General features: G+C 44.3%; 1 protein-coding gene across 1 annotated transcript in view; it reads right to left on the bottom strand.

The window, feature by feature from the left end:
- Nucleotides 1–17,158, bottom strand: part of LOC311001978 (collagen alpha-1(XXV) chain-like) — a gene marked incomplete at its 3' end in the record, with an annotated part of 93,514 nt that extends 76,356 nt beyond the window's left edge. The window contains exons 1-2 of the mRNA XM_083993158.1: nucleotides 16,484–17,158; nucleotides 16,260–16,329 (exon numbers count right to left, since the gene is read on the bottom strand). Coding sequence (XP_083849284.1) covers nucleotides 16,260–16,329; nucleotides 16,484–16,777 — 364 coding nt within the window. The 5' untranslated portion in view covers nucleotides 16,778–17,158. The remainder of the gene's footprint in view (nucleotides 1–16,259; nucleotides 16,330–16,483) is intronic.

Raw genomic sequence — 17,158 nt, 5'->3', positions numbered from 1 at the left:
CTGCACCTCCTTTAGTAAATTTGTAGAAACTCCCTCACTTAAACTGAGGTTATGTCAAGCTAAATAAATATCCACCACGATGGTCTGCAATTGAGTCAAGACGCTGTCTCTGTGTCGGAGCCCTGTGTGAGAGAGGATGGTTTCAGTGAGCAGACAGGAGCAGGAGCAGTGGACCACATGAGAGAGACTGAGATGGAATCCCCTCGGTACACACTGCAAATCAAAGTGAAGCCATGTAAGTGTTTTTCCACACACTTTCAAGAGACCCAGACACCGCCGCAGTCTGCTCTCCTGTGAAATGTCTTAAAATTGAAATGTGCGCTGTGTGTGTGTGTGTGTGTGTGTGAGAAATTTTAATACTGCGAAGGGAGGGAGGGGGAGCTATTTGAAGATATTGATTAGTCTGAACATAGATCAACAGATTGAAGTTGGACTGTGAGGTTGCAGTATAACCATAAAAGATCATTCAGATGTATCTCTACATCCATTTTTGGATTTTAGTTCTTTAATTTCTATTGGTTGTGATAGCGACAAGAAGCTGGATTGTGTTTAATGCTTTGGAAACAGTTTCCATTCACACATCCAGCAGACAGGGAGTAACATTACCATTCATTTTGATTCATGCTTCTGGCCACCTGGTGAATGTGAAGCCACATATTCACTCTCCTTGTAGCTCTGTTTCAATCAAGCTGAGCTCTGAGAGTAAAGAGTATGGGAGTAAAACCAAAACAACGAGCTAAAACAGGCTTAAAAGGAAAAGGTCTCATGAACTCAGGTGGTAATCTCTGCAGATGTCTGACTACAACTGAGACTTTTCACATTATATGAGCAGCTGTTCATTAAAAAAAGGAACACATGTGGTTTAATTCATTCCACTTCCACCATATTCAAATCACAGCTACTGAGAGTTTATGCTAATTCAACAAAATATGACAAGTGTGTTACACCGGTGCAGCTATTGCATGTGTTATCCCTGACATCTCTCCTGGGTTCTCAGACAAGCTTGCTTCTGTACGGCCTGGTTTTTTGATACAAAAACAGGGTCGGCTTTGATACCGAGTGTAAATATTGACTCGTCCTGGACGGTTTTACTGCGGCCTGGGGTTGAAGGGGCGCAGACCTCCCCTGCTCCCAGCCCTGCTCCCAGCCCTGCTCCCAGCCCTGCTCCCAGCCCTGCTCCCCACACCTGCTGTGGTTGGCGGCCTTGTTTACACCAGCACCAGTTGGAAATGTCAGTTTGGGGAGCAGCAGGCAAGTCAGAGATGCACAGTGCACACACACACATACATACATACATACTTACACACACACATACACACCGACACACACTCTTCTCTGTTTCATCTCCAGCTCAGGGTTTTGGGGAATCTGACAGGGGCTGCTTTCTTGGTGAGAACTCGGAGTCATGCCAAAGGTCTGTCTAACCTGAGCTTGGATTTCTACACACACACACACACACACACACACAACAACCAAACAAGCTACAAGACCTAACTGACATATTCAATATTTTAGGACATCAATATGCGGCAAACCCTGAGCGCCTTCATCTCCGTGGCACGTTTCAAGTTTCAGAGGCTGGTAATGGATGTGGCCGGTGCAGGTAAAGACCCCGGCTATCTGTGACAACACCGTGTCATCAGCAAGTCCAAACCAATCATTAAAAGTCACACCGCTTACACCGCTGCTGTGTTCACGGGCAGGAGAGACAACACACCAACAGAGGGGGGAATTACTCAGGATGAAACCTTCTCAGGACTTTGACATTTTGTCGCAGCAGATAGAACAGTGTATACCATTTACTAGCATCAAAGCGTGTTTCACAGAGAAGGCACAGTGAACTCTCAGAGGGTCTGCTATTTTCATGAACCATTTAATGTGGCCTCCATGGACATTTATATAATTTATCATTCTGAAGCGTCACAGAAAAAAACGCTTGCAAAGAGCATGCTAAAAAACCCTGTTTGTTTCCTGTGTTTTCCCTCTAACTTTGAAGCAAAAAAAGGAAGAAAAAATTCAAATAAATCTTTTTTTTCTTTTTCTGAGGCCTGTTTGAGGAGGGATTCTGTGACCTGAGCCTTCTCATGGGGGATCCATATCAGCAGCGCACACACAGGCTGCTTCGCTTAAAAACAAAAGTGGATTTTTTTCCCTCCTACCCACCAGTCTGTTTCTGTGTTTGTCATTTGCTGCTTATTTTGGTCACTTTTTTTCTTGTTTTTGTCTCGCTTAGTCAATAAATCCAGTCAATGGCTGTGGACCCCAAACAGCTTGCCTCCCTGTGCTCCTCTCATTGAAACTAGAGAGAGCCTTTGAGCAGAATAAAGAGCCGATTGGATGGAGCAGAGCAGGCCGTGCTGCTGCTACAGGAAGGGATAAATGTCTCTTGTGAGTCAGAGATTGCTTGTAAAAGACAGCTTTGCTCCTAGCTGAAGCAGCTAAACATGTCTTTTATGTAGTGGCTGACGGTAGTAAAGGGAAAGCGCAAGGATTTTTGAGCAGATAACTCCTGTCAATTAGAGAATGTTTTTCTTTCTGTCTCAATCTGTTCCATCATTGCAGGCATGGGGAGATCTCATTTGAAGAGCGCAGAGAGGGGAAGAAGAGAAAAAAAAATCCTGGCAGGCTGAGTGCAGACAGCAGCACAAAGAGGCGATTTAAGTGAACAATTATTAGGCCGCACCAGACTTGACTGGTTTGAGTGCACATGGGAAATTCTTTAGCACATGGCAATTAAACACGGGTGGGTTAGGAAGGGCCTTGCACATGACCCAATTTTGACATGAAGAGGTGGCGAGCAGTGGCTGATGATGCTTTGGTGACTTTTGCGTAACCTGTTTTATGAGCACTTTGCCTCATTTTCTGGCTTATTAGCCTTCTGTTTTGGCCCGTGTGATGTGGATATAAAGCTGCGAATGCTTAACCAAGCGGAACGCTTTATTTTCATTGACATTTCTAGGCAAGCTTCGTGGAAACACAACAACGACACAGGGACTGGATTTTATATGTCACGGACGACGTATTATAGATAACATATTTGTTGTTCTTTTTTTTTTATTTGTTCATATTGAGGATTTTTGGTTTATTTGTTTCTCATTGCAGAAAGTGGGATGGGAAAATGTATCCCAGCCCTCAGCGGTTGGCTAACGTAGCTTAGCAGAGAGTTAAGTATTAAAACAGTTTTCCCCTAATGAAGGTCAAAAACACAGATACTGTATTTCACCGCAGTATGACTTGCCTGCAGCTCTCTGCTTGCAGCCAAATGCATTTTAAAAAGCCATAAGTTTATTTTGGATGTCTCCCAGGCATAAGATGCAAACAGCTTTCATTCCAAATACTTGAATTACCTCTCTATTGCAACCCCGCTAAACACACAAAATAATAATAAGTAGCTAATTAGTCACTTTAAACACAGTCAGCCACCAAATCCATGGAGATTAATAATACTATAAAATAATGAATGCTTTTTCGCAGCGTTATTAAGCCCAAATAAGCCTCGCTTTGGACAAATTGACTTGTCTGACAGCAAATCTGGTGAAGCATTAGCAGTCCTGGTGCGAACGAGGGAAGTCATTTCTCCACTTCCTCTCGTGTTGACTTTGGCTGGCGCACGCTAATCTGAGAACAGGCCAGAGGGGAGAGGTCTACCTGGAGCAGAGTGTCAGAAAACTGTAAAGAGAAAAATGTCGTCCAAACTTATTTTTCTTCTCTCACAAGGACTCAGAGTTTGCCCCTTTGCACTTGCAGCACATCTCACCCTCTCAGTGTGCTGTTCTTACAAGCCAGCATGACAGCACAAACACTGAGCACAAACACTGATCCCTCAGTCTCCTACATCTCTGATGTAGGAGACTGTAAAATACTCAACCACTGGCTTTTCGCACACAGCTTATGCAGGGTTCTTTAAAATGCATTCCTCGAGCAAACTGCTACAGCTATAAACACTATGCCCGATGCAGCAGGGCGGTTTTGCAACCTAAAACTGTGCAGCTCTGACCTCTGTCAGCACCGCGCCCTGCCTCAGGCTGCACCTCTCACAGGTAGCTTCATATCCGCCGCCTCTGATTCCGTCTCGCTCTGCCACCACCGCCAGTGCAAACACAACCGGGAGGCTGCAGGCAAACGTGGTGCGATATTGGAGGTTTCATAAGTTACAGCCATCTTGATGTCCTCACTGAAGGATTTAACTGGAAAGACACCACAATGCTCTTTTTCTTCCCTGCACTTCGGCACACGACAGGCTACATTAACGATGAAATATCATTAACTTCATTCAACTCAGGAGCATCGTCTGAAACTGAAACTGGATCTCGGGCTGGCAAAAATGTAGATTTATGAGTGTGACATTCACAAGCAAGAGTGCCTCAACTCCAGCGGGACTCTGTGTTTCTTTGGTTTAAATCTTGAGTTGCGCTGAGTTATGTCGTGTTATTCCCTGTTCTCGCTCAGACGAAACCGACACCCTCACGTTATTGGGACCTGACATTTTGCTGTAACACAGATGCTTTTGCCAGCTCCTGCCAACTGACCTCCATCTCATAAAAGCAACTCCAGGTTCGTAGGTGGGGATAGCCACCGGTGCATGAATAACTGCTTTAAGCATAACAAGTGTATGATCAAGTCTGTAATACACTGGGGGAATCTGACTGAAAACCCACACGTGCGCACAACTTTCCCCCTCGTTCATTATTTTTTGCATGAAAGGGGGAAAAAAGTTGACAGCAAACACATGCCAAGGCTGAAACCCAGTGGTTAATTTGGGTGTCACTGTGTTTATAAAAATGTCCTGTATTGCTTAAAATTGACATTACACATTCATCTGGCAGCACGAGTAAAACAAATTAATCTGGTCACCGTCCTACCCTGGGTACCAAAAATATTGTATCAAGTTCAAAGTACTGGCACGTCAGGTCAGATTTAATCAGATGAAATTAACGTCATGTAAAGTCATGTCTACTCTCCATAATTTTTTCCTATGGCTATTAAAAAGACTTTAATGTTGAACAGTGGCAGCCCAGGCAGGGAGAGTGCTGGGGAGGTAATTTGTTTTGAAGGTCAAGGGCATGGTGATGGATCCACGTTCATCTTTGGCTGTTTAGAACAGAGAGACATCATCTCTACTTGAAGCACTTCAGATCCGTCACACTGACACCTTGCATATCAGCCAAGAAGGAAACATCACTTATCTTTTTTTTTTTTTTTTTTGTCTGTCAAAATAGTGATAACCTTGACCACACACACACTCCTGCGTTCGGATTAAGTCGTAATCACTCAGCGGGGGGGGGGTGCCCTTGGTGTCAGTCTGTCAATTTTCCCATCAGCCATCACTATTGCCTGCGAGGTTTCAGTGGGTGTGACCTGACTCTGCTCCGGCATCAAACTCAGACATCATCATTCATCCCTGTATACAGACAGCAGAGAGCAGTGAAAACACTTAGGGGGCCTACTTATGAGACTATAAACATTTACAGTGCGCTAAACATTTAAGGGGCAGAGATGACTCCAATTAAGCAATTGATTTACTCAAACTTTGCTCTGTTGAGGGTCATAGAGGCAATAAACTACCACCAAAGCTATGAATGCAGCTACAAACAGCAAAACATTGGATTTTTTCATATCCAAATTGAGCTACTATAGAAAATCCGGCTCGCTCACTGAAGTGTGGATTTCAGGTGTTTGAAAAGAATTTGTAACATGTGTTGAGCTCTACCTGAGGCTCTACCCCGCAGCTGCCACAGCAGGTGGTAAGTACAGTGTTCTGTGTGAAATGTAGCCAACATACCGACACAGTCAATCTTTGACCTTTGAGCTGCGGTAGCGAGTACGTTAGGAGAATCTCACGAGATGCGGAGCTGCTTGAGATAGCAGCACGGCTCACGGGAGGCGGCTCATTAACCTGGATCCTGACAGGACGTCATTGCGAGTCAAAAAGGTCAGTTGATGTAGGGCGACTGTTTCCGCTTCTGAGCACAGTAGCTGCCACTGTCAGGCTCCTGTATTTAAAGCTTTACAGGTAAAACAAAAACTCTTTCTTAACTCTTGAAATCACATTCTGTGCTGTGGATTTTTCCTGGTCCATTTTTCTCAGAGACACCCTGAGGAACTGTTCACTCCCACAGTCAGGGATTTGGGTCATATCCTAAGACTATATTAATATAAAATGAATGCATTTGTGTAAGCATCCAAATGTCGAACACTTTAAAAAGCTACTTCAAACTTTTTTGTGTGCCTGTGCATCATTTGGTTGTTACGGTCGGCCTAAATGAGCATTGTGGTTATGAGTTTGCGGGGAAAAATGTATAAAATATGCATGAGGTATCCTGATTTACAATTTTACAACATTTCTGCTCGCTGGGTGTGATTCATTAAAAACCTAACAAACACCACTGCACCAGTGCACGCAAACAAGTCATCAACTTCACAGCCATACAGCGTGAATCCAGTTGAATGACACCATCGACTGTGACAATCTTCCTTCTACGGTACCATTAGGCTACCTTCAAAGCAGCACAAATACTTTAAATCTTCATTCTCGAGGCTTACAGGCTGAATATACACAAACTTAAACACATATTTGTATTTAGCATAATGACCTTTCACTGCTTCGGCTGACCCTCCTACACTACGTCGTTGTCCCACCTCCCTTGGTTGCTAATGCTACGCCTGTCAAGCCCTCCATTGTAGCGCCGCATATTATCACCCAAAATAGCCATCTTCGTAATTTGCCGACAACAATGAGTCTTTCATGCACAGAAGTTCACACTGGGACAAAAGCAAGCTTCTCATTTCAGCCTTGGATGTTGTTCGCTTAAAAATGTTGGTTATGCTAGCTGTGTGTGGCTAGCCAGTTAGCGCAGCTTTTGTATTATTGTTTCCAGCTGATCATGTTTGAACAAGAGCGCTATAGGAGATTCTAAATATGCATGTGGTGATTTGTACACAAGGACACACTGCATGCCTGACTTTACATAACCATAATCTAATTGCCACTAAGGCCTAGCGTATAAAAGAAAAGGCCATAAAAGAAAAGTTCACACAGTTCAAAGCTGGTCCACTGATGCATGCAGACAAGTGCAGGTCACATATTTACGCCGCAGCGTCCCAAACCCATCTACGATGAGAAATTAGACGAACCTATTTTCGACCCGCCATACGCTGCATCAGCTCTGTTTATCAAGCTGTCAAAAATTACAATTCAACCAGCCGTCTAGTCTGCGTGGCCCATATCATATGACCAGCCAGTTAAATTAAAGTGCATAGGGTTGACTGTCTCACCGCTGGGTTTTCCAGGCCTTAACTGTGGCTTACACAGCTGTTTCTACCCTCTTCTACATCAGATACAAGGGGAGGGGCCCCTGAAAGTAAGACTGTCTGTGCTACAACCAGACCATGAGGCAACTCCCCACAGATCCACCCATCATCACTGACACCGACGCAGTAGTTGCATGCGCATTCGCAGGTAGGCAATGTCACAGGGGGCCGTGTTGTTTGCTTGAGACAGATCATTTCACTGCATGTTCTAGATTGATCGCATGCTAAAAGGGAAAACATATTCATAAACAGAGTTGCATAAGCCTTAATTAGTAAACCGCACACCATTTTTAACATCACAGCTTGTTGAGAAAATTGAGAATGAATGGCTTCAATCCATTTATTTCATGCTTTCTCTCTCTCTTAATTTAGAAAATAAAATTAACCCAAACCACAATAACTTCAAAACCCCTTTGCCACTAGTAATAGATTGAGTTACAAAAGCGACACTGAGGGACTCCAGGGTGTCACGCAGGGCTGCGTGTTTCTGTGTCCGCAAGTGCGCGAGTGGGTTCGTCTGCAGAGCGTGTGGGTTTTGTAATCCAGTTGTGGCTGTGGATGTGCAGCAGCCTGTTTGTGAGTGCACAGGGGCTCAAATGTTTGCTCCGAGTGTTTATTACCCTCTCAGATCTACAGCATGACTCGTATTTCATGTCACATTTAGCACATGTTCGGGGAGGATGAGCTGGTCCCCTGGTGAGTGGTGGGGAACAGAGAGGAGCGAAGAGGGGGGGTTATTGAACAAGCCGACAAGATCTCAAGCAAGACATTCTTAGATCTTAAGCTGAACATAGAAGGGGGACAGCGAAAGGGTGGGGAGAGGGGGCGAAGAGCGTCCCCTTAACTGACAAAAATACTGGATGTCTAGTGATGTGTGGCTCAGAGGACAGGAAACAGTCTGATCCAACTGTTTGGGCCGCTTGATTTTTCTTTGAGTCTAACCTCTTGGTGGCGCCCCGGGGGAGTCTGGGAGCGTACATCATCTGGCGAGCCGCTGGGCAAACCCCTGCTTGTCTCCATCACTTTTTCCACTTTGAGAAAAACGCCTGAATCCCTGCTGTCTTTGGATCGCTTCAGGGATTGCTTGCTTGTTTTTGCTGGGACTGGGATGGTTTGAAAATTGAAAAGAGGGCACTCCAAAATGTTAGCTCTAACAAATGTTTTGCAACCACTGTAAATAAATGTTCTGAAAGGTTGACGATCAATGCGGCGGGAGGTGTAGATTGATATATCTCACTTCAGACAATGAAAGAGCTGTTATTCTAATTTGGGAGAATTCATCTGGGCGGACTTTTTGGAGAAAGAATTATTTGGGCTCTCCGTTAAGCCAGGAAGCCTTTTTAAGCCTGTATTTTATTCCTGCGTTGTCAAGACTCAATAAATTAATGTTTGCTATGAGTTATTATGGCTGATGCAGACGACAACAGCAGTCTCTCAGAGCACGTATCTACTTTACCATTACATACTGGACAATTTTAAGAATCACAAAACATGTCGATTTGTTTCATGATTGAAATTTGTGTTTATTCCCAAACAATAGAAGCAGTTGCTGCCTTGGCCCAGCTCACTGCTCATTGAATGGCAATTCAAAAACAGTGTGTGGGTGGAAGATTTACTGAATGGGATACCACTGTCTGTCTGCTGTGGAATGAGCAAGAGCCAGTTTTTACTTCTTATATGCATACTGACGGCACTCACTGTTAAAACACAAGTTGTATTAAAATAATACATATAGAAAAACGTCATCAGTTCAACATTTACTATGAGAATGGCACTAACATCTGAGACAGCCTTGAGTTGTGAGCCCTTTCCCAATATTAATGATCTCTGTGCAGTTGCTTAAAGATTCAAAAAATTAAAAATGACTTGGGTGTCAAGGTGAGCGGCTGAACATGACAACAAAAACACTGAGTTAATGCTGCTCTCAGACTGTGGGCCTGCAGTAAATGATGCACACAAATTTGGCAAACATCAGCCTAACCTTGCCAGGGATGCCCATGAATGTGGCAAGACCATATTAACCATAGTTTTGCATGTCAAGCACACGGTGGTGAAATTACAGCTTCCTGCAGTGGCACAAACTAGTGCTTTTTTTTTCTGCACACCACCCTGTTTTATTTGTAGTGCCTGTTCTTATTAGGTTGATGGAGAACAGAGCAGCAGCATCTGTGCCCCTCACCCCTCATCCTCCATGCCTGCTAGGGCTGAGAGGCCTGGGGCATAAAGCCACAGGCAGTGGGGCGGGAGGGAGGGAGAGGGAGAGGGGGGTAGGAGGGTACGAAGGGAGCGCCTCAGGGGTTCCCAGTTTTTCTTTGCTTGTCTGGAGCCCAGAATTTCCATGACACGGGTGAACACTGGCATCATCATGCATTACTGGTGATTTGAAGCCGACGACAGACACTGGAAAATCATTGCTGCAATCAAAACAAATGAAATACGAATCGATTTGTGGAGACAGGCACTGGGGGAGAAGTTGCTCTCTTTAAAAATCAGAGGGTAAGAATGTTAGCGTTGTGCCAATAATGCTTCACAAACAGGAAATACTGACTATATATCAAATGTTTCACCAGGAAACTATAAATGAGACAAGCTGGTAAAAGAAATACAGAATCTTAAAATGAGATTAGATCATTAAATCCACAAATATCGTCATGGTTAAAAAGTTGCCAGTTTAAAAAAGAAAGAAAGAAAGAAAGAAAGAAAAGGAAGAAATCAGCATATTGAACAGTAGACCGGCTGTTCCTTATAGAAGGTTCCCCCTCGTCTATGAAACTTTGTTTGAGCAGTGGTGGGTCAGGGATGAGTATGTGGGCGCATGAGGGGAGGTGAACTCCGGGCGTCACAAAGGAGACTTCAGAAAGAGGATGAGTGAAAGTTTCAATCCCGTGTCAGAGGGCGCCCGGCAGATGACACAGGGTCTGTGAGCCGCCTTTTGTGGAGGATTTGCCACCCGGCTCCGACGGAGAGGCAGAGGAGTCGAGTCGCTGAGGCCACGGGAGAAAAGCGCATCAAAGGAGACCAACAGCAGCGATTTCACTTTCTTTACTGGAGTTTTGCAGGGCGACGGAGGACGGAGGGGTCATGTTGTACCAGCCAGCGTCGGAAAAGAGTCCCGTTGAATGCACCAAGATACTCGCCACCACTGCTAATGTGACGCTTTTGCTCAATATTTGAACAACAAATTTGCTTCCAGGCAGAGTAAAAAGAAAGCATCTACATGAACAAACAGCAAACTGAATACATTGTAAATATTACTGTCTCATATCTTCCCTCAAACATCATGCCCGGGTAGACACACAAAGACCCGAGAAGAGTTTCAATGCAGCACATCCAGCAGGAAAACCATTCAGCCGGCAAAGAACTTGGGTGACATCATATAAGAGCATTAAAGCCCCGTCCTGAGGGCACAAAAACCACGATGGAAGAACTTTGCGCCACCTTTAGCAATTTGAGTCTCATTGTCGAACATTATTTTTTCAGACACATAAATCCTAAAAAGGGAAAATATTCATTTTCTTACAAACACAGTTTATTTTTGGAGCAAATGCAAAACAGGAGACAATTCCTTTATTCAATTGTGGGGTGTGCCGCTATGTTGTGGTGATGGAAAGCCCTTCATATAACTCCAAGTCGTAACCTTAGGAGCAGCCAAGACAGGATCTCCAAGCTTCCTACTTAATCCCACACAAAATGACGATTGAGGATCACCGCCAGGAAATGTTCAAGGACACATGAGACGGATCATTAGGCATGAGAATTTCAATTCTGCTCCATTCCTTTGGCCCTGTCCTCCTGTTCTCCCTCTGCCTGAGGTTCTGCGCTCGCCGAGTACTGTTGTGACACGGCTCGTATAAAAATCATGTCATCTCCTCTCTATTCAGAGTGTCCCCTCAGGTTAATGTACAGTGGAGAGATAAAAGTGTGCCACCCTTTCAAAGCCTACAGTCATTACTCGTGCTTTCAGCTGGCATGTCTCATCACTGCTCATAAAAAAAAAACTGCTGTGTCAAAGGTATAAAGAGAACATCTGTGCTATTTCCAGCATCCTGCCCTTTCGAACAACCCTTGTGTGAGAATTGAAAATTAGGGCAAATGCCCCACTTCTGATGATTCATCACGATAAATCACGTCATGTCAATTTATTGGGACTAATGTTAAATCCGAGCCGAACGAGTCAAGCTTTTCATGCGTGAAACGATCCCCTGCAAGATGTTGTTCGCTGTGTAGAGAACATTGCGTTCATGATTTACACGCGGATTCCCTTTTTTTTTTTTTTTTAGAGAATGAGCAGCAATCAAAGTCATGATTGCCTATTCACCGTCGCCCACAGGCGAGGCTTCCCGGGCTCCATCTCTTTTGTCTCCGGCCTCGCCTGCTCACAAAGAACGGCCCAACCTGACTTCCACTAAACAAAAGCAGCTGGCCGCAGCGGCTACCTAGGAGTCTGCTTAGCTTTACCTAGCACTCAGTAATTACATGGCCATTAGGGCACCTCCAAGCACCAAACCACACAGAGGGCTTAATTCAAAAGCTGTCGGTGATTAATTACCAGTTGCCCACCGAGATGAGGATATCTGAGGGGATTGGCACAACTGTAACTGTATCAGGCCACTGGGATTATACACTTTGTGAGGCGGAAAAGGGGGAGCATAACCCAGCTTGGCTAGAAGGAGTTGAAAAGGAGTGATTAGACTGAGAAGGTTACGTGTGTGTGTGTGTGTGTATGTGTGTGTGTAATTTTGCCTCTGGTGAAGTGAATAAAATCTAGACTTGACAAAGCAAAAAAACAGATATTTCTGCATCTGCTTCTGATTTTATTTTGAAATCTGAATACACACCATCCGGATGATGTGACCCCCAGCTGCCCCCTTGCCCTTGACAACCAGTATTGGGTGTTTAGTGGAGAAAAACAAAAAGTCCTGCACATTACAAGCTGTATGCTGTTCTCTCTAGAGCACTTCATCTGGTGTTTGGCTTGCCAGACTTTTTGAAGCGTTAACTTCAAGAAATGCTGCAGAGTGGGGAAAAGGGGATGTATGGGTTGGGTTGGGTGGTGGTGAGGGGGTTGGAGGTGTACGGGTGAGTAAACAGGGAAAGAGCAAAGCACCGGTGCTTGCTGAATGCACATTTTATTATAGTCCCATTAAACAACAGGCCCTGCTTGGAATGCAGATCCCAGGGGAGGAGAAGGTACACACACACACAAAAAAAAAAAATGAAAAAGAAAAACAGCCCGCCAATGCTGAAACAATTATTAGGAGGAGACTCGCTTCACGGAGTGGCACACCGAGGGGGTGTGACTGTAGACGGTTTCACATCGAGTTGCTTTGACAGGTTTTTCTTTTCCCCAAGACCCAGGACTATTTCCACTGAATGTATGGTGTAAAAACAGCTTTTCAAACTCAATATGCCGTCCAGAGAGAACTGACAAGGGATTAACATGAAAATGGCGATGTGGCTCCCTATTAAATTCAATAGAACATACACACACACACACATATACACGCATAAACACCAGTCTACAGCTCTGTGAGGCTATATGCCTTGAGGTAAATGCTAACATGCTCACAGTAACATTATAATGAACACAGCACTGGGAAATTCTTTGTATTATCTTTAATATTTAATCAAAAGCAAAAAATATTAACCTTATTATAAGACCTGACGGTGGCCTATAGATGAAAAGTTAAAGGACATCACATGTATGAATTATTCAACCAAATGTCATGCTGATCCATACACCAGTCACGTTTCACTCCACATCACAAAGCTCAATCTCCTGGCGGCACTAAATGGTAAAAGATCAACTGGATCAGTCCAGTAGTTACTGAGGCTTAAAAAAAGCAAGTGTCAGTGGCACTACGGGAAAATCCATGTGAGCGCTAGAGTCAACAGGGTTCATCCTCTGAGGAGCCTAAATGTCATTCAACGCTGCAGCATGGACCAAAGTGATGCTGAGCCGTTGACATGTCCGTCCCAGTCTCAGGTTTAGAGCCACATTATCAGACTTACTGTGAAAAAAGAAAAAGCTTTCAGGGACTCTGAAGCTAAAACCTGAGTCCTGAGTGACAGCGATAACAGCCAGCGCGAGAATGACAAATGGCACCGGCGAAAACTTCACTTTCATTTAACTAAGAAGTACAAGAGCGTGAATAGAAATATTCTCGAAGTTCACGACAGAGCTCCTCTGATAAAGATGGCACCAACTCTCTCCGATTCAGAAGCAACCTATAAAATATCCCCGAGCCACGGACCATTGCTCTGTCGGTGCAACCACTCCATCTTCTTTGACAGCAATAAAGTGAAGACTGTGAAAAGCACATTATAGTCCTCCCCTCAAAGAAAAAAAAAAGCCACATCTGAGCCCCGGGCTGTCTCCTAGACAGAGGAGAGGATAAATATTGAGTGAACCCATTCAGCATTCATAAAGTATAAAGATATTTGGCCTGAAAACGCCCACTACACAGCATTAGGGTACCATGGTACAATACACTTACACTGCATGAGCGTTTCATTATTAAATGCACTCCAGATTCTTCAAAGTATCCTTATGATATATGTGTTTTTGTGTGTAACCATAGTTCAAAAAGAAACGGGTAAATGGTGGACATGAAAAAATGTAATCAGATTTGAGAGGCTGACGAGTTGCCAGTTTCCTGAGATCAAGCCCGGTGCCGCCTCGGTTTGGTTTTAGTGTTGTCGTGCTGTATTTGATGTTTTCATTGTTTTATTTTCTGCGTTCGACAGAAATGTGCTGGAAAGGAGGAGAAAAAAGGAAAGAAAAGAAAAAGTGGCAGACACATGATAGGGATTGAGAACAGAGAGCAGCGTGATTGTGAGAGTCTCATTATGGTTAATACTTCCAGTACTTCTGGCTCATTAATCCAGGCCTTTTCACTCACAGCAGATGACTCATTGGTAATTGATAAACCACTTGAGAAAACTAAAGGAATTGTGCCATTCATTCATGATTATCACTTTCACTGCGCTCGTTTCTTCTCTCATCGCTCTGATTATAATAGATGTAATAATCTGTTGGTCTGTGTCTCCATGAGGATGATTGTGTTTATTTGGTCTGTTTTCCTTCCTATTTAGAGGTCAAAGGTCAGGGTCAACAACTGGAGACTTCAGCATCTTGCTCAAGGACGCTTCAGCCCTGCAGTGCAGATGTTTTTTTTCTGACACCTGGATTGTCCATCTAAAAGTGAAGATCCAACCACAAAGACATACTCTGCTCTATGTCACAGCTATGGCTTTTCCAGAGAGGTCACCCGCACTGTGTTCACACTGACTGCATCACATTCCCAGCTGGAATCGACTGACGCTGCGCTCATCGCACTTTGAGAAGTTGTGAATGTCACTTCCTAGAGAGCCGGCCTTTATTCTTTATTCTGGTTTCAAGGGCTCGTTATGTCTCACGGGGCCGGGGATCTTTTCTTTGACTATAGTTTGGGATTTTGGAGACTGAGTTCATACAAATATTTCCCATTAAGATCTGTAGATGTAAAAAAATTGACATCTCTATGTCTGGCGGCATCCTAAAGAATTTACCCATGAACTTAAAGGGATAGTTCACCCAAAATTCAAATTTCACTCATTATCTACTCACCCTCATGCCGACTAAGGGCTGGGAGAATTTTCAGAGTCCTCCGTTCCTTCTCTGAGTTACGGGGGGGTCTGCGCAGCGGTATTTGTCCATATAATGGTTGTAAATGGTGCTCACTTTTCTTCGTCCAAAAAGACACACCAAAAAACATCCAAATACCTCCATACTGCTCGTCTGTAATGTCCCTCTTGTATTGAAGCCCCGACATGAGAAATTGTTCCGAAAAAAATTAAATAAGTCTATATTTTAAGCTTTTTTGTAGCGGAAGCTCCCAGTGTCTCAGTTCACTGCTCTTCCTGATGTCGGGGCTTCAATACAAGAGGGACATTACAGACGAGCAGTATGGAGGTATTTGGATGTTTTTTGGTGTGTCTTTCTGAACGAAGAAAAGTGAGCACCATTTACAACCATTATATGGACAAATACTGCTGCGCGGACCCCCCCGTAACTCAGAGAAGGCACGGAAGACTCTGAAAATTCTCACAGCTCTTAGTCGACATGAGGGCGAGTAGATAATGAGTGAAATTTGAATTTTGGGTGAACTATCCCTTTAAAGGTGGCTGCCGTCAAACCAAGTATCTCCACTTCATGTGAGCAACAAAACCCCATCCTGTTTAACAATATATTGTTCAGATAAGTCTTTAAATAGTTCACACAGGAGAATGTTCTTCTCCAAATCCATTTTTTTTTTAAATCTACAAAATTGCAGGTACCTAGTTTTAATTCAGACCTTCAAAATACAGCTGTCAATCACATAATCACTGTTTTCCCCTCAGCTGTCTGACAGTGATGCAGCAGTGACAACCACAATGACATCTGAAAGTTGGAGAAAATGCGGTTGTACGGTTCAAATCCTGCAGCATCCCTCTAACATCCCTCAGCACAGTGATGCACTGACTGAGCCAAACCTCGACTCCATCCCAAAATGATCAAAATGCTGACCCACAGTGGAGGAATAAATGTTTCCATCTACTGGTGGGAAATGTGAATTTCACGTGGCTTTTTTTTTCTTTCTCTCTTCCTCCCAAGTGGACAGACAACATCACAGGTCACAGCTCTCAGCACCTCTATGTATAGACCACTGTTAAATACCTTTCTTTCTGTTTAAGCTTAATGGCCATTCAGCTGTCTGCATCCCTCACTGCAGACCTCCCCAAACTATCAACTGTCCAGGCAAACTGTCATGTGTCACCAGTTTCTTTAAATTAAATCAACTCAGGATCTGTTCATAAAGCTCTCATTCCTCCTCACATCAAGCTCCAAACGCAGTGTATCTCACACACATCCACACACATCCACATGTCCACAGTGCATATAAGAGGAAAGTATAGTTTGGCTTTACCTGGGGGACAGTTGCATTCAGGTGATGTTTGTCTGGCAGTGCGAATCTTCACAAAATTTTCATAGGAGCGCTGAAATGTGAAGGATGACATTTTTAATTCATCTGCATATGATGCTTTCAATTACAATTGAGTTTTTTTTTCTTTTTTTGTGGTGGTTCTTGAATGCAACACTAACCAAGCATCTGAAAACAATTAACTCAGAGATCAAGTGCAAGGGTCTTACCTGCGAGAGCAGCTCATCCACTCTTTCTTGAATCAATGAATTAAAATCATCCAGGGAGTAGCCGGGGGCACGGACTAACGCCTGCTCGCTGCTCCCACTCTCCAAATCCACAACCCGGTTCTTAATGTCAGCTGTGTTAATGCTCAGGAGAATGCAAAAGGCGATGGACGCCACTGAGCATAAAGACGAGATGATGTTCAGCACTGTTGTGCGACACTGTTGTCGCTTCTGAGGCGCCACTTTCTCCATTTTCTCCACGCACTTTGATGCTCCTCTCGTCGCCGTGGTCTCCATTTAACTACAACTACACGCGCTGTTGGGAGCAAACTGCATCTGGCGCGGAGTCACGAATTTATGGCACACCGTTCCTCTCCTCTGTGCGTGTCTGTGTGTGTCAGTGTGTGTGCGCCCGGCTGCCTGCTTGCTTGCGACGCGGCGTTCACGGACAGTGACTTTGTGGTGACAGCGGCAGATAGACGAGTGGAGCCCCCCCAACTCCGCTCCAGCCAAAGCAAATCAACCTGTCTGACGGCGCGTACGGGGCTACCTGCAGAAAAACTTGTTGCGCCGAGCCTTGCACAGTAGTCTACTAGCGCAGAGGAAAAAACGCTATTATGCACTATAAAGTAGAAAGAGAGTCTGGGGAGGCAGGATAAGGCAGCGCGCATGTAGTGG

Source organism: Trachurus trachurus (assembly GCF_905171665.1).
Source record: "Trachurus trachurus genome assembly, chromosome: 18".
Lineage (NCBI taxonomy): Eukaryota > Metazoa > Chordata > Actinopteri > Carangiformes > Carangidae > Trachurus > Trachurus trachurus.
The sequence above is the reverse complement of the archived record's forward strand: the minus strand, read 5'-3'. Positions and strand labels throughout refer to the sequence as shown.